This window comes from Myotis lucifugus, unplaced genomic scaffold (genome assembly GCF_000147115.1).
Source record: "Myotis lucifugus unplaced genomic scaffold, Myoluc2.0 scaffold_790, whole genome shotgun sequence".
NCBI classification, from domain to species: domain Eukaryota; kingdom Metazoa; phylum Chordata; class Mammalia; order Chiroptera; family Vespertilionidae; genus Myotis; species Myotis lucifugus.
The window spans coordinates 157,090-181,788 of record NW_005871838.1 but is presented as its reverse complement, the minus strand read 5'-3'; the positions used below and the strand labels follow the sequence as shown (position 1 = coordinate 181,788).

The following is a 24,699-nucleotide window of genomic DNA, read 5'->3' as shown; positions in this document are numbered from 1 at the left end:
AAGTGCTGCTGAGCCCACCCGGGGCCTCGCCCTGGGACTGTGAGCATGTCCTGCCGTAAGGACATCACCCCCCGGGGACAACACGCACGGGCGACGCCTGCTGGCCCCACACTGCACGGTCCGAACCCACGACACGGCGAGTTTCACTGGCTGGTGGAGCCTCAGGTCGTGCATCGCTCCCCGAGGCACAGGCCCTGCTGAAGGGGGCGCACCTGGGAAGTTCCGGCACCAGGTCCTCAGGGCGTCCCCCACGGGCGACATGCCCAGGACGATGTGCAGGTTGTTGGCACTCTTGTTCACGAAGTACTGCCACACGGACTCCTTGGCCGGGCTGACCCCCTGCTTCAGCGCCTCCTGGTCAATCTGACTGAGGATGGTCTCCTTCTCATCTTCGGCGAAGAGCGCGGGCACCATGCCTGGGACGAGGACAGGCGGGTTCCCCGGGGCCGGGAGTCCCTCCGGCCCTGAGCACACGGAGCACAGGGTCCCCGGAAGAGTCCAAACCGCAACTCTGAGACCCAAGGCTCACCCTTCGAGCCTCAACCTCCTCCCTGTGAAGTGGGAACGACCAACGCCTCCTGCTCACGGCGGGGGGGAGGGCGGGGGGGGGGGGGGTCACGAGCATCAGAGCAGGGTTCTCCTCTGGGGGCAGTTCCCCCCGAGAGGCACTTGGCCCGATGTCACGGCTTCTGGGGGGGTTGCCAGTGGCCTGTCGTGCTCCCCCCGCCCCCCACGGCGAGCGCCTGGAGGACGCCCCGGGGCCGGCACCTGAGGTGAGCATGTTGTTGATGAGCTCCAGGAAGCCCTCCTCCACCACGTGCGCGTCCGTGAACAGGAAGATCGTCGTCTTGTTCTCGATGCCCAGCCTCAGGTAGAGGTTCTTCAGGTCTTCCCGGAAGTTGCTCTCCGAGTAGCCGCGGCTCAGGAGGATCTCGAACACCTGCCGGCACGGAGCAGGGCGCTGCGTGGGACCGCGAGCGCGAGGGGGGGCAGCTCCGTGACGCGGAACTCGCACGTCTGCAGGGACTGCCAGGGCGAGAGCCATCGGCGAGGGATGAGCCAGGGCCAACCAGGTGACCAGGCTGTTTTCACACGAGACTATTGAGTGAGAGACTCGGGACAGAAAAGCAGTCGCGTCCTTTTGTCAAACAAACCAGATGGGCACTCAGCCTGCACACGGGGGAGGGGCGTGCGGCGGGCACGGGGCTGTCCGAGGGGCTGTGTGAGTGGGAGGAAGCGGGTGTAAGAGACCTTTGGTTGTGAAAATGAGTTAGTTGGGTTACAGGGAGGAAAGGAAGCCGAGGATGAGCGAGCAGTAAAGGCAGCGGGACCAGCACCAGGCGTGAGCTCCCTCCGCCCGATGAACCAATGAACGGGGAGGCTGTGCAGAAGCTGCCCGTGGAGCTAACGCCTCCCTCAGTGGGCAGCTGGGCCGGAGGCGCTCACCTCGTAGCCGGCCGTGAAGGCGGCCAGCTTGGCCAGGGACTGCTTCCCGGAGCCGCCGACGCCCACCAGCAGCGCGTGGCCGCGGTCCAGGCGGATGATGCGGTGCACGCGCGTCACGTGCTCCAGGGCGTCGTCGAACAGCACCAGGTCCATGCGGGTGTTGCTCTCGTTGTACTCCTCCAGGATCTCCTGCGGGACCGTTCGGAGGGTGAGGCCGGGCTCTCTCCTGCTGTCCCGGAGGGACCAGGAGTGGAGGGGACACTCCTCTCCCTGCCTGAGGACTGAGGAGTGGATCACGTGGGTTGAGGGGCCTGAGTCCAGCATGCACGATGGAGGCTTCCATTGCTGGCTGGAGGTTGAGCCCACGCTGGTTGCAAGGCTCCACTCGGGAGAGTGGTTCCCGAACCTGGCGATGCACCGGCACCCGGGGCCTCCCTGGCTCGACGGAGGGACTCTCGGGGGTGAGCCCAGGGGTCTGTGTCACACACTCCTCCGGTCATTCGCACGCACCCAGGACAGGGAAACCGCCGGAGGGGACACCAGCCCCGCCCGCACCTGGAACAGAGCCTTGGCCGCCTCGTAGTCCTGGATGTCTTCGTAAATGCGCTCCTCCTCCTCGTGCAGCGCCATGCGGAAGTCCCCGAACAGGATGGGGTCCCGCATCACCACCTCCACGTCGTCCTTGAAGTGCTCCGTGACCAGGTCTGATATGTACTCTTGCACCTGCGACAGGGGCCAGTAACGACCCAAAGCCCACACCGCGCCCTCACTGGCGGGGGAGGCACAACCAGGTCATGCGGCCCAGTCCCTCCCAAACGCGACCAGGCGCTCACTGGCCCACCCTCCTCGACGCCGACCTCTGTCTTCAGTGTCTATTCGCTACATAACAACACATGGGGTTTTCTGCTCCCCCGCCCCCCAGGGACCCGTGGGCCGAGCGGCATCTGCGTGGCTCTGAGCACAGACCAGAGCCTTGTCGTCTTCGTTGATCAGCCGGTCGTGGAAGACACGCAGACACTCGTTCCTCCAGACCCTCACCATCTGGGCCACCGTCTGGAACCTGCGATGGAAGGGCCGCCATCAGCCACGAGGCATCGAGTCGCAGGCTGATGCTCCTGCCTAGGTGAGTTCCCGGGTGCGGACGAGGACAGCCTCTCTGTGGGCCTCCTCGGCCCTCCCGCTGGGCTCACAGGAATGGGGCTAATGGAAGCCGGCACGTTCCCTGTGAAGAGCGTAAGGTGGTGTCTAGAGCGCGCCCTCCGAGAGGGAAGAAAAGGGCGCTGTCTCTAAAGGACACACGTGGCACAGGATGCGTGCCCTACAGCTCCGCCGGCTGGGACCCGGGATCTAAAACCAGCATGGGCACCAGCAGCGCCTCCTTCTCAGAGCCAGCTCCGTCCCGCCCGGACCTGGACTTCCTCTGGTTTCTGGCAAAGAGCCCTCACGCCACCCCGAATGCCTGGAGCTGCCCCCTCCTGAGCTGCCAGTCCGAACCCCGCGAGGGTGCCCAGGTCGGTCTGGGCTGGTGTGGGGTCCTTAACCCGTTTATAGGATGCGGATTCATAATGTGACTCTATGCTTGCAGATCCACGTGAAGTGTTCATTGGTGCAAATACACACACACAGAGAGATACAGAAAATAAAAATAAAGAAAAGAAAAACACAAACAAGTCTAGTTTGACGGAGAAAACAGTGTGACCAGCTTACATCCTCTGTGGTTGCTTCTCCCAAAGACACACAGTTCACCGACTTCAACTGCAAACGCTCCCGTGGCAGGAGCGCGAGGAACACACGGGCACGTTCAGACGGGGAGTGGGGACTAAGAGTGAGAGGGCAGCAGAGCGGTCCGGCCGGGGACGCACTGTCCCGTCACCCTCTGCCCCGTCCCTCCGCCTTCAACCCGAGGGCGGACGAGGCGGCGGGGCGTGTGAGGTAAACAAAGGCCCTGCGCCCACTGTGCACGGGCTGACGGGACGTGCCGCCAGGTCCTTGTCTTAAAGGAACAGAAGAGCCCCTGCTGCGCACATGCCGGAGACGCCCCGACTCACCGCTCAGGGTTGGTGAGGACCAGCCCGTGGAACACCCGCGAGAGGTCGCGCAGGTTGAAGATGTAGTGGAACTTGGACGGGGTGGGCGGCAGCTCCTGCACGATGTCCGTGTAGAGCTGCAGCGTGCAGCGCGTCAGCCTGTCGCTCACGGCGACGATGCTCTCGTGAAACACCTAGAAACGGAGAAGGCCCGGTGTCAGTGGTGGCTGGCGAGAGGCACACGTGGTCCATCCACGCGATGGCGCACCACTCGGCCGTGAACAGGAACGGAGCCCTGCCAGGCGCACCGTGCGGGGAGCCGGAGCACACGATGCCGAGGGAGAGAGCGTGGGACCCACTTACAGGAAATGTCCCGATCAGGGAAGCCCATGACACAGAGCAGACTGGGGGCTGCCGGGGCGGGAGGACGGGGGAGGCGGTGAAAACCCCCTAGAACTGAGCAGTGAGGATGGTTGGAAGCCACTGTGAATGGACTAAAGGCCGCTGAATGATGTCCGTTCAGATGGTTCAGAGAACTAATCTCACGTGCCGTGAGTTTCACCGGGATGTTTTAAGAGGAGATAAAAGTTACCACAGAGAAACCCATCATCTGCTTCTGGGCCCCCGTCACTCTGACAAGTCCGCACGGGGTGAACCACCCTCAGTCTGGGTTTTGCGGGTGCAGACTGTGCAGTTTTGAAAGCAAATGCCTTCAGGTGGGGCATGAACAGGCCTGGTGCCCGCCGGTCCTGCTGACCCCCCGCCGTCCCTCAGATTCGCCTCTGCCTGGCCCTGAGGACCTGAGTGTGGGGGCCCCTTCAGAAGGGACAGGCCAGGGCCAGAGGCCATGAGTAAACACATGGGCTGCACTCGTGGGGGCCAAGCAGTCAGCATGACAGCAGCAGTAACGCATCCATCGGCATCTGCTCTGTGCCAGGCCCTGGGCCACACAACGTGCGCCTCTCCTTCCCCCACACGCCAGGGCGCGGGTGCCCCGTGCTCCTGCTCCAGGTGAGGGCGCCCCGGAGGCTCACGGCATCTGCAGCGCAGCGTGGGGGCGGCGCCAGCACCGAGCCCGGGCGATTCACTGCTGTAACTCAAGGCCACAACCCAACTCGCAGGGCCGAGGCACTTTGGCCTCTGAGCCCCTTTCCTCATAAAATGCCTTGTTTGATGAGAGCGCGGGTGTGAGGATGCATACACTGTGGGCTGATCACACTCATTTCCCTCCTGGTTTTGAAAGAAATAACGTGTTCACAGGCCCGAAGAGCACCGTGGGCGGCAGGTGCCGAGTGCCGAGTGCGCACGTCGCCCCACGCCCCACCCCACACGAGGCACGTTAGTTGGACGGCGAGGAAAGCCGGTTACCGAGGTGTGGCCTCTCAGGATGGAGAAGTAGATCAGGTGCAGAGACATCTCCGAGGGGAACGGCACGTTGAAGACGCTGAACAGCGAGAGGAACCGCGGGTCCACCTCGTTGCGGCCGCCCCCCGCCTTGCCCATGGCCGCGATGAAGCCGAGGTCTCGGATGCTCTTGCAGTTCAGCTCCTTGCCGCGGTCGTACAGGAAGCCCTTCTCCAGCAGCAGCTTCAGCAGGGCGATGGGCTGCTGGGTGCCGTACTCGTCCACCTGGGTGTGCAGAGAAGACGACGGTGCCATCGCCTTGGCCCCCCAGCACGCGGGGCCGCTTCACAGGCTTCTCGGCAACTGTGCAGGCATTCGCCACGGCGCCCCTGAGCCAGGCCCGTGGGGCGGGGCCCACAGGGTGTGCTCCTCGCCGCGCAGCACCGATGCCACAGGAGCTGCTCAGTAAACATGCTGACTGAATGGCTGGGCGGAGAGACATGTGGGCGGATGCACGGATAGAGGGACAGACGGATGAGTGATAGAGGAATGGCTAAGTGGGTGTGTGGGCGGGTGCATGGACGGATGGACTGATGGGAGGATGGACAGATGCACGGATGGATTGATAGGAGGATGGACACACACATGGACAGATGGACTGATGGGAGGATGGACAGATGCATGGACAGACAGACTGATGGGAAGATGGACAGATGCATGGACGGATGGATGAATCTTGCTTTGAGCAAAGCCCTTCTGGAAGGCAGGCTTTCGGGAAAAGATGGTGCTATAGGTGATATACATGTGAAGCCCAGGACTAAGAAGCTTTGCCCGTCTCAGGCTCGAGCTCCCGCCCCTGGTAAATCCGGAGGGATTCTTGGGACGTGCCTGCCCGTAGGCCTCCATGTACGTGGGGCCGGGAACAGTGTAGTATCGAAAGCACAGCTCACGTGGAAACACCTGCCCAAGCACACGCTAGATGGGGCGCAGAGGCCACCTCGTGCTGCGTTACTCCTACGGAGCCGAGGAACCCCGTCCCTGCGGACAAGCCCCTCGAAGAGGAACAGCCCAGGAGTCCCCAGCACTGTGCCCTGCGCATGCAGAACGAGACAGGTCTCCTCACACACGCTCTCACCATGCATGTGCGCATACACACACACACACACACACACACACACACACACCAGCGCCCGGCCCCGCCCCCCTTCCCGCCCCGTGAACTCCCACGACCTTGGGCATGTTCATGTCGTCCATGAACACCAGCAGGCGTTTTCCCATGGGGGGGCCGTAGGTGTCCTTGGTCCGTTTTTCCACGTTTGCTTCTAAGTTTCTCTGGATGTCCAGGGAGGTGGTGCGGGAAGAGAAATTGACCATCAGCACAATCTGAAACAGGAAGAGAGGGTTCCAAACGATAAACCGTAAGCCACCGCCTCTTTCACCGACGTCATGGCATCGGACCTGCCTCCATAAACCAGTGTGTCTGCACTTCATCCACTTTAAGTTCGAGCAGGGATTTGGCTTCCCTCTCGACAGGCTGCAGGGCAGCAACGAGCTGCCGCCTGTGAGCCTTGGGGATAACGTGGCCCGGGCTCAGCCCTGCGGGGCCACCTCCGAGAGTCATTTAACGTCTGAGGCCCTTCTCCTCGGTGGGTGCCGGGCGCTCCACAGGGCGACGCATCGAGAGGACGTGCACAAAGGCACTTGCCACGAGACAAAGCGCCGTTCAAGTGGAGGCTCCTCCCTTCTGGCCGTCTCAGGCCACAAGGCCATGGACCAGCACTGAGCCTTCCTCGGGCCTCACTGCCAAGGGGAGGGGGAGGGCGGCCCCGGACCCCGTGTGCCCAGGGACGCGGGCCTCTGCTTCTCAGAGAATCACTGGGAGTCAGTCCACTGATCAGTGGTCCCCAGGCTTCAGGCATCAGAGTCGCCCAGTGGGCTTGTCTGGGTGGAGGAGCAGTGCTCAGGGGACGCTGCTGAACTGGAGGACCACGGCCTCAGATGGACCCTCCCACCAAGGTGCCCCGAGCACACGCGCACATCAGCTCCCGACAGCGACCCTGGGCAGACATCAGCTCCCGACAGCGACCCTGGGCAGAGTGCCTGTCGGCCCGCGAGCCCCCGCAGCCGAGTCCCCCCTTGGCCTGACCCACAAACCTGCAGCTCGGGCTGCGAACACCCCTTCTGTGTCCCCACAACAACATCCTGGAGCTCGCTAACCCGTGCTGCACGCGTGGGGTGCAAGCGAGCCTGACCCGCGGCCACCTCCCTGCTGGATCCATACAGGCATCACTTACGTTAGTCTCTTCGCTCAGGTTTTTGAGGAAGTTCTGGGTGGTGGCTGTCTTCGAGGTGCCAGACTCGCCGACCAAAAGAACGGGATGCTTGATCTTGACCATGCGCTCCAGCATCCAGGCCGTGCGGGTGGTGTCCACCGTGTGAACTGCGGGACATCCCGGGGGGAGCGTCAGGGACACGCCAGGGGGCGAGCGCCACGGGACAGGGCCTGGTTCTCACTCACCCAGGATCTCAATGAACCTCCTCTCGCGGGAGTGCACGTACTCGGGAACCAGCTTGCTCCACGGGATCCACCTCTTCTGGGCAGGATCGAAGTGGAAGTCGTACAGGGTGGGGAGCTGAGCTGCAGTAAATAACCGTCCAGACCACTTGGGTCACAGACATGGACACGCACCATCGGCCCGGAACGCGCTTGCCATGAACTCACGCCACTGGCTCCCGGGACGGCAGCTTCCTTGAGAACTTCTGACGCACCCACCCCCTCTCCACACAGATGACCGGCCCGGGGAGCCAGCCCCCTCACTTACTGCACACGTGCTGCGTGCCGTGAGCCAGCGCTGCCCGGCCCCTGGGCAGACACTTGCTGAGCCCCTTCCCTGGGATGCAACAGTGGGAGGCAGCCCTGGTTCCTAGAGTAGCTGCTGGTGGGTTGGGTGGGGAGAGAGTGACAGGTAAGCAGGCGACTGGGTTCCTACCTGGCAGTTCCCCGGGCCGGGCCCACACCCCGTCCAGCTCGGCAGAAGGCAGGGAGGCGAGGCGCTTGATGCACTCGTCGAACCGGTTGCGGCCGAAGTCCAGCAGGCAGGCGCCCAGCGAGCAGTACAGCGCCTCCAGGAAGAAGCACTCCAGCAGGTCGGGGTCCTCTATCTCCCCTTCGAGGAACGCGTCCAGCACCTTGGTCAACTGGGTCACCTGGCGCACAGGAAGTGCCCAGGTCAGCATGGATAACCCCCCACACGCCAAGCTTTGGCCACGGACCTGGGGGCCCAGGCTCTGGAGCGATGGAACACGACCGCCTCCGGGCTCAGACGGAGGAGCTTGTCTGGCGCAGGACAAGGAAGAGCCGTGCCTCCTCATCACGGCCTGCAGTGCTGGTCGCCCGCCGGGCGTCTCGCTTCCCCGAGAGCCCGCGCGGGCTTGTCCTCACCATGTTCAGGTGCGTCTGCGGGACGATCATCTTCAGCTTCTCTCCCTGCCTCCCGTCCACGATGCCCTCCACGATCACATCTATGAGGTAGGGCACGTACTTCTCAAAGAGGTTCTGCAATACGACCTGCTCCACCTGCAGGGGGCAGAGTTCCGGGCATTCCCAAGGGCTCCCGGGAGGAGGTGGGGTAACAGGTCCCATCCGACAGAAAAGGGGCTCCTCATCTCAGAGCTCAAGTGACGAGGCCATGGTCATCGAGCGGCCATCGGCCATGATGGGCAGGCACTAAGGTCCGTGGCTCTGCCCCTTCCTGCACTATGGCCACTTCCAGGCCACAGCGGCAGAGCTGAGTAGTTACACAGGAAACCATACGACCCACACGTCTAGAATGCTGACCTGGTACCCTTTACAGAAAAAAGAAAAGGCATCGACCCCGGGTCTAGATGAGCAAAATCATCACCCATCTCACAGCTGTGAGCTATCTGGGAACCCAGTGAGTGTGTCTTGATGTTTCCATCTAATTTATTGGAAACATGAAGTGCCTAAGACCATGAGCAACAGGTCCCGGTCAAGGTCATGGCCTTCAACTACACCTTCCTGGGCTATGTGAGCCCAACCAGCCACCAAAGCAAACGAGGAAGCTCACGTCAGAAGTGACTTCACCTTGTTCTGTATCTGCTGAAGCCATTTCTTCCAGTAGGGCTGGTATTTCAGGTTCTTGGGGTCCACGTAGACCATTCCACAGCGGGACACGGTCGCGGGGGAGGCGTACTGTAAGTCTCCCACCTGGAGGGGGAGGAAGGGCTCACAGCTGCGAAGCCCACACGCAGATGAGCAGCCCTCATGCGGCTCCCATCGAGCACTGAGGGTTATCATGGAAGATTAAGGTCGCCGATGCAGCACCTTCTAAAATGTCCCATTTCTATCAAATCAATGTGAAAACTAATAGGCTGTGGAATATCTGACAAAAACAAAAAAAAGTATAAAGAGGAAAGTAGCTTAATCCCAAATCCCACCACCAAGAAATAGACATGGCTGTGGAGTGCTTGCTTTTTAGTCTTTTTTTGTTTCCTGTTTAACATAGCTGACGTTGGGTAGAATAAACCGTAATAACCATGCACCTAGAGCAGCAACATTAACACGTATCCCTCCTTCCGCAGACACAGACGCGGCTCTCTCTGCCAACAGGACCACGGCCTGCACAGACAGGCTGGAATGGCCGTGGCTACAGAGGGAGCAAGTCCCAGGCCCACAGCTGTGATGCAGACTCAGGCTGTGACAGCAACTTTGAAAAACGAATGAAGGTAAGATAAGAGCAAAGAGTGTGGGAGAAAAAGCAAGGCAATGACAAACTCCAGGCAAAAAAAAAAAAAAAAAATGGCTCCAAAAGAAAGTCAATGTAATCGGTGCCTAGTGGCTCTCAGTAAAGACGGCCGTTCCCACAAGCATGTGACTGACGGAGCGATGTCGTGTTCTGAGGGGGAGCTGATGGAATCGGTCAGCAGGTGACCAAGTGACTTGAAGCTGACAGCGGAAGAGGAGCCGGCTAAGTGTGTACTTACAGGCACCAGGGACCTGTCAGAGGAAACACGTATGTGTCCTACCTGGTTTTGCCCAGGGGTCAGAGCATCTGCCCTTGGACTGAAGGGTCCCGGGTTCGATTCTGGTCAAGGGCATATACCTAAGCAGCAGGCTCCTGGCCTTGGGTGGAGGCACGTGTGGGAGGCAACCCATCGATGTGACTCCCTCATATCAATGTTTCTCTCTCTGACTCTCCCTCTCCCTTCCACTCTCTCTAAAAAATCAGTGGAAAAAAGATCCCCCGGTGAGGATTAATCAAACAACAACAACCCCCCATAAAAAAGAAGACCCAAGCGTAAGCAGCAGCCACGGCTGAGACGCAGTGAAGAGGGTGAGGGAAGGGGGCCGGGGCATAGAGTGTGCTCAGCACGCACTCTCCTGCATGCTCTGAGCTTCTGCAATCACCGAGCCTTAGTCCTACTTTAACAAACAGCAAGACTCTGTCCGAGTGATCTCTCTGCCACTCGCCTCGAAGAGCAGCGCACAGTGTGCCTGCAGCCGGATGCGCTCGCCGTTGGCCAGCGTCAGCAGCTTGTTGTCGTCCATCACGGAGTTCATGTTCTCCACCCACAGCGCGTCCACGTCGCCGTCAAACAAGATGTACCTGCAGCACCGAGCAGCCGTGAGCCCGAGCCCGAGCCCGGGTCCCAGCAGCTCCCAGCCCCGGGGCCTGGAGGAGCGTCCCTCCCCAGAGACTCACTTCCGCTCCTTCTTGTCCGTCGGCTTGTTGATCTCCCTGAAGATGTTGGACAGCACGCCGTCCGTCCAGTCGCGGGTGCTGGGGTCCAGGATGCCGTAGAGCTCTATGACGCTCACGGCCTTGGGGTTCAGGATGTACAGCTTGGTCGTCAGGCCCAGCCTAAGTCAGAGGAGAGGCCTCGGGGGGGCTGAGCGCGTCGGGACTAGATGCTTCGATCTGACCCGGAATTTAAAATGCGGTCCACACCCTCCCCTGGGCTCCCACTCCTTGCGAGGCAACTACCTTCCCCCAGAACCATGGCCCCAGCACAGGGAAGTCCGCACCGGAAGCCCGGCTGTGTGTTCCGGGGACAATGCGAGGCTCACGTGTACACACACGTGTGCTTGCCCTGTAAACTAACGGCGATAACCGAGGAATGACACGCAGGGTGCTGGGCACGACCCGCCTCCGGTCAGGAAGCCACTGCGCTCTGGTTCCTCTCGTTAGGTCTCAGACCAGCGATGAGCGTGAAAGTCACCGAGAGGCCACGGCTCAGCCGGGCCCTGCTGCCATGTCGGCGGCACCCAGGCCCTTCTAGAATCCAGCCCCCGCTGAGGACACAGGGAGAGGCGCGAGCCCATTCACTAGGAGACATCAGGCCACCGCAGGTCCGTGACCTTGAGGAAGTGATCTTAGGAGTACGAGGTCACTCTCCCACCAGCGCCTGCAGGGCTGGCGGCGACGAGACCTATGGGGAGGGGACTCTCTCTGGTCCCGCTGATGCCCTAAGTGTTTCTAATGCGGGGAGGCCTGGCTGACACCTGAACGCCAAGAAAACATGACTTAAGTTACCTTTTGAAAGAGCCTCATAAGAGAGTCTGTGAAACACTCATTTCACAAGCAAACCCATTCAGTCTGAGGCACAGGAGGCACTGATCGCCTTCTCACACACGTTAAATAACCGGCAGTGAGACAGGCAGGTGCGATGAGATTAAAGGGGTGTTTGGGACAAGTTTAACCTCCCCGGGAATCAGAGCGCAACGAGGGACGGCAGCAGCAGCACCGCCTTCCCATGTCGCCACCGCCTTCCCGTGTCACCCCGCCGCCAGGCCCTGTCCCGCCCCACCGCCAGGCCCCGCCCCACCGCCAGACCCCGCCCCACCGCCAGACCCCGCCGCCAGGCCCCGCCGCCAGGCCCCGCAGGGCATACTCACTTGGTCTGCGCCTGACACAGGCCCCTCCCGTGGGCCCCACCACCATCGTGGTGTGGCGGGTTAGCATGGTCTCGTACACCTGAATGACTTTATCCACCTGGGGACAGAGTCGCAGCTGAGTTAAAACACATCTTTAAAAAAAAACAGCCCCATTGAGCTATGATTTCCATACTATTCAATTCATCCAATGAAAGTGTACACCTCAATGGGTGTACACAAGCTGGGAGCACGTCCACAAGCTGGGAGGCTGTTACACACGCACGCTCACCAGCCACTCTCCCAAGCCGCTCCTCCCGCCGGCACCCACCCCTCCTCTGTCCCTACAGCAATGCCCGTTTACCTTTTCGGTGAGTGTGATTCGGGGTTGGGGGGAGGTGGCTGGGAGAGAACATTAGATGGTTGGACCCCAAAACAAAATACTTAAGTTCTCTGATGACATTATGCCCAAAAATACCCAAGACAAAAAACCCAGACAGTGGTCCATCCATACAATGGGGTTCTGTTCGGCCTTAAGGAAGGAAGTCCTCACGCCTGGGAGCACAAACGCACCGTGGGCCTCAGGCCACGGAAACACGCAGACATGGAGGACACAGATGGGGTGAGTCCGCTGGGAGGGGGAGCTGAGGGGCAGGCGCCTGGACAGGAGGCAGGCGGCGGGTCCCGGGCGGGCGGGGAGGGCGGGAGTCCCTGTTTAAGGACACAGCTGCAGTCGGGAAGGTGGAACAGCCTGGAGATGGTGGCGGGGTGGCCGCGCAGCACGGGGATGTGGAGAGGCTCAGAGGGTACCTTCCCTGGCATCTGTGCTTGGCCACAACTCAAAGGAAATGACAACAAAAGAGAAAGGAAGAAGCGTGGCTCTCGGGTCAGCCCTCTACCTGGACCGGCAGGACCACGAAGCCGTTCTCCTCGAACACCTGCTCGACCGCGTCGTTGAAGCTGGGGTAGCGGACGCGCGGGCAGTCCAGCCCGGGAAACAGGTCGGAGATCAGGCCGAGGAACAGGGGGACGTCCTCAAAGACGAACTTGGGCAGGTTCATGTCGCGAAGCGCCCGCATCAGCACCACGTCCTGGGCGGGAGGAACACAGACGTCTCGGGTGTTTCCCAAAGCCCGGGTCCAGGAACCCTCGCACAGAACGTGGGTGGCGTCTCACACCGCAAAGCGAGCGGACAGCTGTAGAGCAGACATAAAGCGCTGCCCCGGGAGGCGCGGGCGGTGCTGACAAACTGCCCCCAGGTCGGCTCCGTGTAAAGGAGACCCAGCCGCACCTCTCTCGCTACCGCGAAGGGGGCAACAGGCATGTCCCTGCCTGCACCCGCCACCTGCAATGGCGCCTGAGGCTTCCTGCTGAGGCCTCACACACTTAGGTTCTGGGAGACACTGCACTTGACCTTACAGCGATCAGGCCAGTTAGAAGCAGACAGACCACATCAAGGCCGGAAAGCAAATGGCACGGCCGCTAAGACCGAAACAGCCGCGAGGCCCCGTCGCCGCCCGGCACCGGGCACACAGGCGGCCCCACCTCTTTGAGCTCGGAGGAGCCTCTCTTCAGCTCGCCCGCCATGACCAGCACCGACTTCAGGGCCCGGAGCCCAAAGTCGTAGTGATGCTGCTTGGAGAGCTGCTCACGCGCCAGCTTGTACAGAACCGTCATCTTCTTGGCCAGAGTCTGCGAGAAAAGACGGTGAGAAATGAAGGAAGGAAGTGACCCACAGTGTCCACATGAAAGCTGGTCCGCAGGCAAGCTCACCCGCCTGTGCAGGACACTAGAGGGTCCTGTGCTCTCCACTGCGACACGTTAGGGGCTGGCTCAAAAGGACGCCAGCCTTGCCCGGGCGGCGTGGCTCGGAGCTGAGTGCCGACTTATGAATCAGGAGGTTGCCCGGGTTGTGGGCTCCGTCCCAGTGGCGGGTGCGGGGAGGCACCCAATGGCGGACTTTCCCAGTTGCTTTTTTTTTCTCCCTCCTTCCCCCCCTTCACGGGTGGGACGGGGGGGGGGGGGGGGGCGCGCTCACCTTGGCCCAGAGGAAGCCCTCGGAGAAGAGCATGATCTCGCAGATCTGCTGCATGTCGGGCACGATCACCACCACCGGCCTGAAGAGCGCCTTCACCGACTCGGGCAGCTCCGTGCGGCCCGCGTAGCCAGGGTTCATGGTGATGAAGATGCCCATGCGCGAGTCCAGCGAGATCTCCTGCCCTTCGAACTGGAGGACAGGACAGGGGGTCGGACGTCCAGCCCGCCCACGGCAGGGGAAGGAGGCTGGCGGGGCTGTGAGGCTCTTCGAGTCCCTGGGCACCAGGCAGTGCTGTGCTTGGAGCCTCTGTGTCTGGGGGACAAGCCTCAGCCGCCCCCCACGCTCATCGGAATCAAGGGTCTGAGAGGTGGGGAAGGGGCGCAGCCTGGGGCTGACCCGAGGGCTGTGTGACCCCCAACCGTCACTAAACCTCTCTGGGTGTCCTTTGCTGCAAGGCTGTGGAGACCCACTGGGATGACACATGGGAGGGCACCCATTCATTCATGAGTGGTCACCCTTCCCCACCCACCTCTCCCCACAGCATCCTGCCTCAGCCCCGTCCAGACTCCGCCTGCTCCTCCAGGCGCCCCAGGTACCCACACCCTGCACACGTCTCTCTACTCTCAGTCTCTTCGGCCCATGGCCGAGTTCCGACCGCCTCAACCGAGACATCACTATTCTATTTCTCTCAATGGCCCACCAGGCAGACAACAGACAGACCGTGCGTTTTTATGGGGCACAGGCAGCCGCAGTGACAAGAGGGAGCCCAGTGGGTGGACAGCTGATGCTCCCCAAAACAGGTGTCTGCACGGACACCCCCCTGCGCCCCAATACCCCACGTGACTGCCAGGCCACCCTCTGGAGACGACAGACAGGCCACTCTGAATGCGCAGCGGCTGGAACCCGAGTGGCAGCAGGGGAAGGTCTCTCCCACGGAGCGGCCGGGCTGATGGGAGACCCGCCCAGAACCTCGGCTCAGATCTGCGTCTGCAAGTGCCCGCCGTCCCGGAGAGGCCAGCGGGTTCCCAGAACGGCTTTTCATTTGCCTTTTCCCTTTGGCAACAACCTCAGGGATGCTGCTGGCTGTCACGCTCCAGCGTCAGCGGGTAGGGAGGCCGCGTTTCCCGTCCACGGGCCATGCCTGCTGAGGGCCTTCGGACGGAACGGCCACCTGTCAGCCATCGCTCTGGGACGCGGAAGGGCCCGAGGACATGGCCTCCCTGTGAGACGGCATCACGGGCTGAGAGCGCCGCTCTGCTTGCTACAACCAGTTACACGTGCAGCTCCTAGAGCAGTGATGGCGAACCTTCTGGGCTCGGCGTGTCAGCATTTTGAAAAACCCTAACTTAACTCTGGTGCCATGTCACATGTAGAAATTTTTTGATATTTGCAACCATAGTACAACAAAGATTTATATTTTTGATATTTATTTTATACATTTAAATGCCATTTAAAAAAGAAAAATCAACCAAAAAAATGAGTTCGAGTGTCACCTCTGACACGCGTGTCATAGGTTTGCCATCACTGGCCTAGAGCATTCCTTAGTCCTGTTTGGGGAAACCCAAGCCTCTCCGTTTAGAAAACAAAGCCCACGACGCTGGGTCAGGGGAAAGCCTGGTCTGACATGATCACAGGTGACCCCGCAGGGTCCGCCCGGGAGTGCGGCCGGCGGCCCGCTGCTCACCTGGAACGTGGTGAGCTGGTGCATCAGGGCGTTCCGGATCGTCTGGATCTGAGACGAGATGACGGACAGCACAGAAGCGTCGATCCGGTTAAACTCGTCGAAGCAGCCCCAGGCCCCACACTGAGCAAGGCCGGAGAAGATCTTCCCGACGGCCTGGAGGGGACAAGGTCAGGACAAGGTCAGGACAAGGGTGTTCATCTCTAACGTGGCGGGTGGCACACAATGGGCACCGCTTCTCCATTACCGCGGACACTCCCCAGAGGGCCCGGGAAGCAGCCAGCTGGCCACCCCCCTCATGGATCTTTCTGGCAAGACTTGCGAGGCCCCTCGCGGCCAGCCCCCACTCCCAGGACTTGACAAACTAGGAACTGGATGGGAAACTCCAGGTTTCTGGAGTGTTCTTCAAACACTGGAAAATCTAGCAGCACTGGGTCCACTTCTCCAAGTGGCTACAAGGAACCAGAGCTGGATGGTGGCCCCTTAGACTGAGCTGTGCTCAGCAGCCACAGTCCCCACCCTGCTCTACTGCCTGCCAGCTGCAGTCATCAGCATCTACCTGCCTCTGCTGGGCACTGAAGTCCAAGACACTGCTCCACCTGCTGCTGACAAAGCGGAGCCTGCCGGCCCCGAGGCCGCGGCAGCACAGGTTTTCTCCGCGCCCCCCGCTGTCCCCACGCCATGGCATGGCAGTGCGTGGGCTGAGCGCCTTCCCGCGGTGCCCACCCTCCCTCTCTATCCAACGAGATGGCACCGGAAGGGGCGCCACGGCCTTACTTTGTAGTCCATGCCTTCGCCGCAGTTGGTTACAACACAGAGCAAGCCCAGGGCTTTGGCCAGGTCCTTGGTGGTCTCGGTTTTGCCAGTCCCTGCGGGGCCAGCAGGGGCTCCGCCCAGATACATGGACAGCGCCTGTTAGAAGCCAAATGCAGACACGTGCTGTCTGACTCGTGCGAGGAAACACATCGTGTCCCCATCCAGCACCGCAGTCTGAGACGCAGGGGGTGGCAGGTCCTTGCTCCCGCAGATGCGAGGAAGGACCTGTCTCTGCTCCGCTGGCTCCGAGCACCCCTGACCGTGGCTGCGTCAGTCAGTCCCTGCCTCCGCCTCCACATCCTCCTCCCGCCTCGCCGTGCCCTCCCCGCGTCTCACCAGGACACCAGGCACTGGGTTGGGCCCTAACCCAGGAGGTTCTCCTCCCGGCCCTTTAGCACTGAATCTGCACGGACCCTATTTCTAAGTAAGGCCGCATTCTGAGGCTCCGACGGACAGGAATCCTAGGGAAGACACTGTGCAGCCCAGGACTCGCTCACAATCACCACGGCCACGCGTCGGAAAAACACAGGCCCACACGCAACCACAACCACAGGAGCCCGCCCGCCGGCAGCCGGTCACCTGCGTCAGCGTCAGGTAAATGCGGTCGGTGAGGGGCGTGATGACCAGCCGCCCGTTGAGCCCCATGTACTCGTAGCCGTAGCCGAAGGTGCCCGTGCACTGTCGGATGTTCAGCTCGTCCGGCTCTCGGTCCCAGTAAAAGCGCAGCTGACTTTCCCACTCGAACTCCTGGGCATCGAGGATGCTGGGAGGCGAGACGGGGCGGGTGAGCGGAGAGGGCGGCGGAGGTGGCGGAGGGAAGGCGGACACCACGGGGGCAGGAGAGACGGTGAGAGGGCCGAGGAGGAAAGGCCACGTGGGAGACGCCGGGGCCTACCTGCCCCGGATGAAAGAGTCCACGATGTCGCGGGCGTGCACGTCGATGATGAGCTCGGTGTTGTACTTCTTGCGGTCGTTCTTGCCCAGCTGCAGGGTGATGCGCGTGACCAGCTCGTCGATCTGCCGGTGCATCTTCCGGCCGAAGCTCTTCATGGCGTGCTTCTCGCCCGCCTGCACCTGGTGGAAGACGTCCTCCACCTCCCAGGTCCACCACACCTGGCAGGCGGCCAGCACCACCATGCCCTGGTACAGCAGCATCCAGTCCACCCTGAGGGAGAGCACGCCTCGCTCAGGCCGCGGCCTGCGGGTGCCCAGCACAGGCCCCGAGGACGTTCTCTCTCAAAGAGAAAGATTCAGGCAAGTGCACGGTGGCAAAGCTCGCCTGGCAAGACAGGAAGCCCGGCCGGCGTGGCTCATGAACCAGGAGGTCACGGTTCAATTCCCACTCAGGGCACAGGCCCGGGTTGTGGGCTTCATCCCCAGTGAGGGGCGTGCAGGAGGCCGTGATTCTCTCTCATCATTGATGTTTCTATCTCTTTCTCCCTCTCCCTTCCTCTCTGAAATAGAAATACATTTTTTAAAAATAAAAAGAAATAAATAGAAATAAATAAATAAATAAATAAAAAGACGGGAAAATGCCAGGCCAACACAGGCATGCCAAGGTGGGGGGTGGGGGACTTTGGGTGCAGAAAGGGGTGGTGTGGGCATTTCTCAATTAATCAGGCTGCATCCCCTTCTTGTCCGCCAGCCAAGCACCGGGACACAGCGCCGCCCTGGTGGAGGGCAGTGATGATGCAGATGAAACCAACACAGGCTTAAAATTCCTGCAACTGGGAGCGTGAAAGACTTCCCAGTCACTGCTCCGGAAGGGGGTGATGCCTGTCTAGGTCAGCTTTCTTTAAAAATATATATTTTTATTGATTTCAGAGAGGAAGGGAGAGGGAGAGAGAGAGAGAGATATCAGTGAGAATCATTAATCAGCACGCCCCTGACTGGGGACAAAGCCTGCAACCTGGGCATGTGCCCTTGACCAGAATCGAACCTGGGACCCTTCAGTGCATAGGCCCTAACCGGCCAGGGCTAGGTCAGCTTTCGAATGTCGTCTCGAACAGTGCTGAGCCCAGAGCCAGGGCCCACAGAGTAACAGCTGAACAGATAGAGCCATCATGCACGAGGCCCCTCCTATCCGCTCCCAGGAGCTAACCGTCCTGTGGTCGGGAATTTTGCAACGTCAGTCAATCTGCCCCAAGCCCTTCAGGTGACTCCATCGTGACTCTCAATGTGATGAAGGAACACGTGTTCGCCGCGCGGCCTTACCTGCTCCTGTCTTCACAGTATCTAAAAATAGCCTCTTTGGTGATCAGCCGGTTGGTTCTGCGCATCTCGTTCAAAACGGCGGTCATCCAGTCCTCCACGCGGCCCTCGGCCCGCACGGTCTTGCGGAACTCCATGACCTCGCCTTCTGCGGAGATCATGGCGGACACCAGCTTCTCCCCGCTGTCCCCGTCCTGGAACCGCAGCGCCGCTATGTTGTCATACATCTGCAACACAACGGAGACCCCGTGACACCGGCGCCGAGCTCTGCAGCCAAGAGCAGCCTGGAGGGGCACACGAAACGCATGACCCTTCGCCCAAGCGTCCGTTCACAGGACAAATACACATACACGGGTCCTTCCGTTGGTCCTGCGCTGTGCAAAGGTCTGCGGTAAAAGAAAGAGCCCTAGCCAGCTGCTCCGTGGCTAGAGCCCAGACTGGAGGGCACAGGTCTGATTCCCAGTCAAAGGCATATAGCTCCGTCGCAGGCTTGATCCCCAGCCCAGATCAGGGCATATGTGGGAGGCAACCAATCGCTGTGTCTCTCACATCGATTTTCTCTCCCTCTCTCTCTCTCCCCCTTCTCCCTCCTTCCACTCTCTCTAAAAAATGAGTGGGAACATATTCTCAGCTGAGGAGTAAGAAAACAAAGAAAGAAAGAGGAGACAGACTCCCTCGCCACATCTGAGATTCTGGAGTAGGTGCTGGTATGGAGAGATATGCAGACACACGTGCGAGCTGAACACAGGAGAGGGAAGAGCCAGGGGCTGAAGAATGAGACCTGACTGGGTCACGTGGGCAGCTGCTTCTCCTCCCTCAGCCGAACAAGCACAGCAACGGCCCTGACAAGACGAGGCCGGAAGACCACACAGACCCCGTGCGAGAGGCCGGCACATCACCCGTGTTCGCTGGCTACCGCCGCTGCCACTCATCGGAACCACCAAGTCCCCGGGAAAATGAGCCTTTTAGGGCCCAACACATACAACCAGCAGCGTTTCATCTTAAACCTCTGGGCGGAACTACAATGTGAAGAGAACTCGGGGGAAACAAACCGCAGGACAGAGCCCACGCAGGGCCCCCCACCCCCACCCCCGGAGCCTGGCCGACCTTGATCATGTGCTCCTGGACGCAGAGCGGGTCGCTGCTGCCCAGGATGCTGAGCAGCTCGTCGTCGGAGATGAAGAAGAAGCGGGGGAAGGCGTTGCGCTTGGAGTCCAGGTAGTCGTTCAGGCTCTTCTGGCACTTCTCCAGGCCCTCGCTGATGTGCTGCAGGTCCGAGAGGCGGTTCTGGGCCTCGCAGCATCGCTTGATCACGGGGTCTTTCAAGGTCTCGCCCATGATCTGCACCAGGTCAAGAGGACAGAGGTCAGGCACTTGCCTGCGCCCGGGCTCGACGCACCCCAGGAACCAGTCTCTGGGGAGGCCAGTTGTCACGGGCAGTTTCCCTTCGACAACCTCCTCCCAGGTGTTCATCCTGAATGTGGGGAAGCATTGGCACGGCCTGCGAGTTACCGACGAACCCCAAGAACCCGGTGCCCACAGAATGTCCAGTCACTAGACAATCAGAGAATGTCAAGCCACGCCCACGGGTCAAGGCATTAAAATACTTCCTCGGTTTCGTGGTATGAAACACATTTCTCCGTATGATATGTCCTAAATTATGGCATAAAATTACACAAAGTGTCATCTGTAATTGCTTCTTAAACCTATCTACAGAGAAGAGACTTTTTTTAACATGACATAAAGTGGCCACGTTCAGGGGATGGGACTATGGGAAGAACTGTGGAAGATACATCTGTTCTACATTTTCCAGCTGTTTTTTTTTGAAAGCAAGTGTTACTTTTATAATAAAAAATAAATAAATACTAAGAAGAGCCATCTGCCAGCAGCTACAGCTCCAACAGGAGCTGTCACAGGGCAGATGAAGGTCACCCACAACGACAGAAGGAGTTCAGAAGCTGTGAGCAGTCGGGACGCCACGTGGAAGTGCACGGGCGCCTCGAGCCCCTCCTGCCACTTGCCCTTTTAAACACTTTGTCGATGTTGTCGAACTTCTTCGCCTCCTCCGGCAGCTGCGAGCGGATGTCTCCTCCGATGAAGATGCTCTCCAGGTACATCCACTTCCTCTGCACCAGCATCCAGATCTGCGGGCACAACGTGACCGTGGCCCGGGCGCCCCGCCGCCAGGTCATGGGGCACCCCCCCCCCAGCCTGGGAGTTTTACGGGCTGTGAATGCCGTGTCCATGAGAACATTTAACCAGCAAAGGAAGCATCCGGCTGCACCCCACCCTCAGTGGTGGGGCCCGCTCCCCGCCGGCTCCCCGCCCTCCTGCGGCCTCACCTCGATGACCTCGCCGATCAGCGAGAGCGTCTTCTCCCACTTGTGCACCGTCTGCAGGAAGGGCCCCACGAAGCGGCTGCCCGAGATGCTCTGCAGGTTGAACGTGTTGTCGTCGAGGCACTGGATGATCTCGTCCACGGACCCCAAGATGTAGCCGCGCTCCTGGGTGCCCTTGAAGTACTTGACCACAGAGAACTTCATGTTCTCCCACGTGTCCAGGATCTCCTTCACGGCCTGCCGGGAGCACGGGGGGCCGGGGCGGCTCGGCCCGGAAGCGGAAAGTAAACAACAGGACCCAACCCACCGCAGCTCCCCGGCCTGCCCGCAGTCCCCCCTCAGCCCGGGGTCTGGGACGGTTTCAGAGTAAGCAGAGGCGTGTCATGGAGATGCCGGCATCTCTGGCGAGGACTCCATGAAGGTGAGCACGTTCCCACGTGGCCGACGCTCTAGTTCTGGCGCAAGCAGCTCCCCAGACGCGGGACCAGCGTGTGCTCTCGCTGTGTGGCGTGTGGCGGCGACTCCTCCCTCCCCGTCGGGGCCTCCCCGGAAGCAGCCCTACCTTCTCGATGGCGATCTCCTTGATGGCTGCCGTGACGATCTCGTTGAGCACGTCCGCGTGCTTGTCAAGCTCCATGGCAAACATGTTCTCCAAGGTGAAGGTCTCGGTCATCTCGAAATACACGCCCGTCTTTTCCATGAGCTCTTTCCAGTGCCTGGAATGCACGGACAGCATGCTCTGCTGGCCGCCCGGCCGTGGTGCCGGGTTTCCTTCCTCCCCCCGAGGTCCCAGGACATCCCCGGTGCGCGCTGCTGGGGACGGGAATCTGAAACACGAGGACGTCGCTGGGACTGCTCTCCAAAGCCCCGTGGGCGGCCAGAAAATGAGTTATTTATGCGGGTCACGTGTTTCTCTGCATGGTGCTGACCTCGCCCCCTGGCTATTTAAAAAAAAACAAAAAACCTTTGGGTGAAGAGAGTGCAAATGACACTACACCTGACAGGGTGGCTTTCTGTTTGAAACGGGAGAAACCTTGTGGCCGATCACCTTATAGAAAGTTCACATGAAAACAACGTTACAGAATTACGACTCGCCCCTGTCTGCCGGCATCGCTGAGCCCTTGCTCTTGGCCATCACATCTCAGCAGAGACAACCTGTCTGTGTTCCCAGAGGCCACCAGAGGCCCGAACAAACCTGTCCCGGAGCGCCTCATGCTTCAGGTCCAGCAGCAGGGGGATCGAGTCCTTGAAGGCCTTCATTTTCGCTTCCAGGTGGAAGGCCACGGCCAGGTTGCGGACCATCCGCGGGAACTTGCGCAGGGAGCGCAGGAAGCCCTCGATGCCCTCCTGCAGGAACTGCACGTTCAGGTTGATCCAGAGCGTCTGGGACCACTCTTCCTTCGCCACCTGGGAATGGACGGAACGGCCATCAGCGACCCCCCTGGAAACACGAAGGCAGCGTGACCTGACCTGGAATCCAACCGTGACCTCTTGGTGCCTGGGTCAAAACTCAGCCACTGAGCCACCCCGGCCAGGCCATTTTAGCCACTTGTAACTGAGCAAGTCAGTGACATCAAGAACATGCACATGTTGTGCAAGCATCCCCACTATCTAGTTCCAGAACTTTCTCATCACCCCAAAGGGAAACCCCGTCAGCAGTCCCCTCGTGCGTCTGCCCGAGAGCCGATCGAGAGCGTCTATGACACCGGCCCAGGCCCATCAGGGTGGGGGCCTCCGTGCGCGGGCCTAGCGAGTCCTGCGCTCCCCTCGGGGCGCGTCGGGGGCGCTCACTTTCAGCTCCTCGTAGAGCTCGTAGATCATCCGCAGCCCAGTCATCTCCTTCTGCACCTTCAGCAGCTCTGGGTACATGGTGATCGGGAGGTCGAAGAGCTTCTCCGCGTTGGCCAGCTCCTGGCGGTTCCTTTCATGCCTCACCAGCTCCCTCTCAAAGCTGCCTAAGAGGTCCATGCCTGGTGAGGGAGTCACGGGGGGGGGAGGGGGGGGGACAGAGAACGTTAGGCTGCAGACCAGAGGAGCAGTCACGCACAGGAGCGGTCACGCACAGGGCACGCACACATCGCCTCACCACGTGCCACCAGGGACGACCCATTTGAAACCACCAGACGTCATCTCGCCTTGATTCTAACTAACACGAGGGGCCACTTTCACCGTCAAGTCCCTCCAATTGGAAATCTGTCTGCTTGGCCTGCTCCCTCCTCTCGGGGTCCCAGCCTGGCAGCCAGAACAGTGGGGTCAGGCAGTTAGGACCTGGGCCCCAGGCATCAGTGGTTTTCCCAGATTCCCCGGGGGAACCCAGGGTACGGGCACGGCTAACAGCCACGTCTCCCCCGAGCACTGCCAAGTAAAGCCACCTCAACTCACGTACCTGGGAAGACCAACGAGACTACCCTTACCGCTATCAAGATCTTCACCCACCGAGCCAGGGCCTTCAGAATAAAACCGTTTCGCAAAGTCCTCCATCTGCTGCCTGAAGTTCATTATCTCGCTTCGAGTGATCTGGGGGAAGCAGGGCGGCAGTCACTCGGCCCCGCGGAGGCCCGCACGCTCTGGCCTCGGGAAGCGCCCACGCCACGGTACCTCCGTGAAGGTTCTCTTGATGCTGCCAAGAGCGTGCTCCACGTTCACCGAGTCGGTGAACAGGTCCTGCCACATGCTCTCGATCTTGTCAACCAGCTCTTTCTCCGCATTGGTGGGCTGATAGAATAAGAAGAAGAAGAATTAAAATAAAACACAGAACAAGCAATAAATGGTCAGCATCTGGAAGGGAAATGTGTGGTCAGAGCTACTACCCGGGGACTTTAAGTGACTTGAACCAACAACACAGCTGGTTGAATCAAAGTTATAGTTCTATTAAAAATTATATTTTTGTAGTTAAAATAAATTCAGGGTAATTTTTAAAAATAAATAGTTGACATAGAAGGAGAGACAGATAACTTAGAGAGATAAGAGCTTCGTAAACTGAAAACCAGCTTCAGATCAACATAATCTCTGATTAAAACGTGGCCCTGCCTCGATAATGCATCCAGTTGTGCTGTCTGTCAGAGGGAAAACACGCCCCCTGAGACCACGCCCCCTGAGGCCCTGGCATGCGGCCTCCAGCGCTCTCTGCGATCTGTCGGACAGCACAATGTCCAGAACGTGCTCAGAAATCACAGGAGACGAGGACACGCGTGACTGGCTGAGACCAAGGGCGGCAGGGCAGTCGGAGAGACCACCCGAGGTTAGGACACGGGGTTCAAACATTTCACTTGACAGAGTGAAGAAAGCAAAAGGCAAAACGGAGACTTTCTATTGTAATTATAAAATGTAAACTGTGCCTAGTGCGTATCTCTCTGATGTAAATTTTGCTACTGCTCCGGGAAGGCATGCGAAGCCGTCAAGCAAGTAAATGCTGACGTCATTGGAGCCAGGCGAGACCAAGAAACAGGCTCTGAACTGAGTAACTGCGGGGTGGGCCCTCCATTTAAATGTTGCCACGTCAAGGCACACACGAATCTACGGCAGCGCGGACGGGAGTCTCTGCAGAGGCCTCAGAGGCCGACCGGGTCTCGCTCACGTGCAGGTTGTACATCGCCATGGTGCGGTACCGCTCCTGGACGTCCCTGTACCTCAGCTCCATGACCAGGGATTTGCTCCTCACTTCCGCAATCGTCGCGAGGACAAACTTGAGATCCTCCAGGGTCCCGGGGCTCTTCTTCAGGTTCTTGGCCAGGCTCTGGAAGAGAAAGTGCGGCCCTCGCCGCTCTGGCTCAGTGGGTAGAGCGTCGGCCCGAGGACTAAAGGGTGCCGGGTTCGATGCCGCTCAAGGGCACGTAACTCGGATGGAGGCTTGCTCCCTGCACGTGGGAGGCAACCGATCGATGTCTGTCTCTCACATCGATGTT

The 24,699-nt window shown here is 60.0% G+C and overlaps 1 protein-coding gene across 1 annotated transcript in view; it reads right to left on the bottom strand.

Moving 5' to 3' along the window:
- DNAH10 (dynein axonemal heavy chain 10) overlaps positions 1–24,699 on the bottom strand; it is a 62,940-nt gene that overhangs the window by 18,831 nt on the left and 19,410 nt on the right. Inside the window, 34 exon segments of the mRNA XM_014448253.2 lie at positions 213–416; positions 769–940; positions 1,447–1,635; positions 2,002–2,169; positions 2,413–2,506; positions 3,495–3,667; positions 4,842–5,102; positions 6,048–6,200; positions 7,112–7,257; positions 7,336–7,455; positions 7,808–8,024; positions 8,260–8,394; positions 8,923–9,045; positions 10,309–10,444; positions 10,541–10,699; positions 11,734–11,755; positions 11,758–11,830; positions 12,609–12,800; positions 13,255–13,401; positions 13,748–13,936; positions 15,432–15,584; positions 16,206–16,340; positions 16,824–17,007; positions 17,140–17,409; positions 18,459–18,682; positions 19,563–19,796; positions 20,477–20,599; positions 20,798–21,031; positions 21,357–21,510; positions 21,990–22,201; positions 22,586–22,764; positions 23,209–23,311; positions 23,393–23,509; positions 24,372–24,530. Of these exon segments, the coding sequence (XP_014303739.1) occupies positions 213–416; positions 769–940; positions 1,447–1,635; positions 2,002–2,169; positions 2,413–2,506; positions 3,495–3,667; positions 4,842–5,102; positions 6,048–6,200; positions 7,112–7,257; positions 7,336–7,455; positions 7,808–8,024; positions 8,260–8,394; positions 8,923–9,045; positions 10,309–10,444; positions 10,541–10,699; positions 11,734–11,755; positions 11,758–11,830; positions 12,609–12,800; positions 13,255–13,401; positions 13,748–13,936; positions 15,432–15,584; positions 16,206–16,340; positions 16,824–17,007; positions 17,140–17,409; positions 18,459–18,682; positions 19,563–19,796; positions 20,477–20,599; positions 20,798–21,031; positions 21,357–21,510; positions 21,990–22,201; positions 22,586–22,764; positions 23,209–23,311; positions 23,393–23,509; positions 24,372–24,530 (5,554 nt within the window).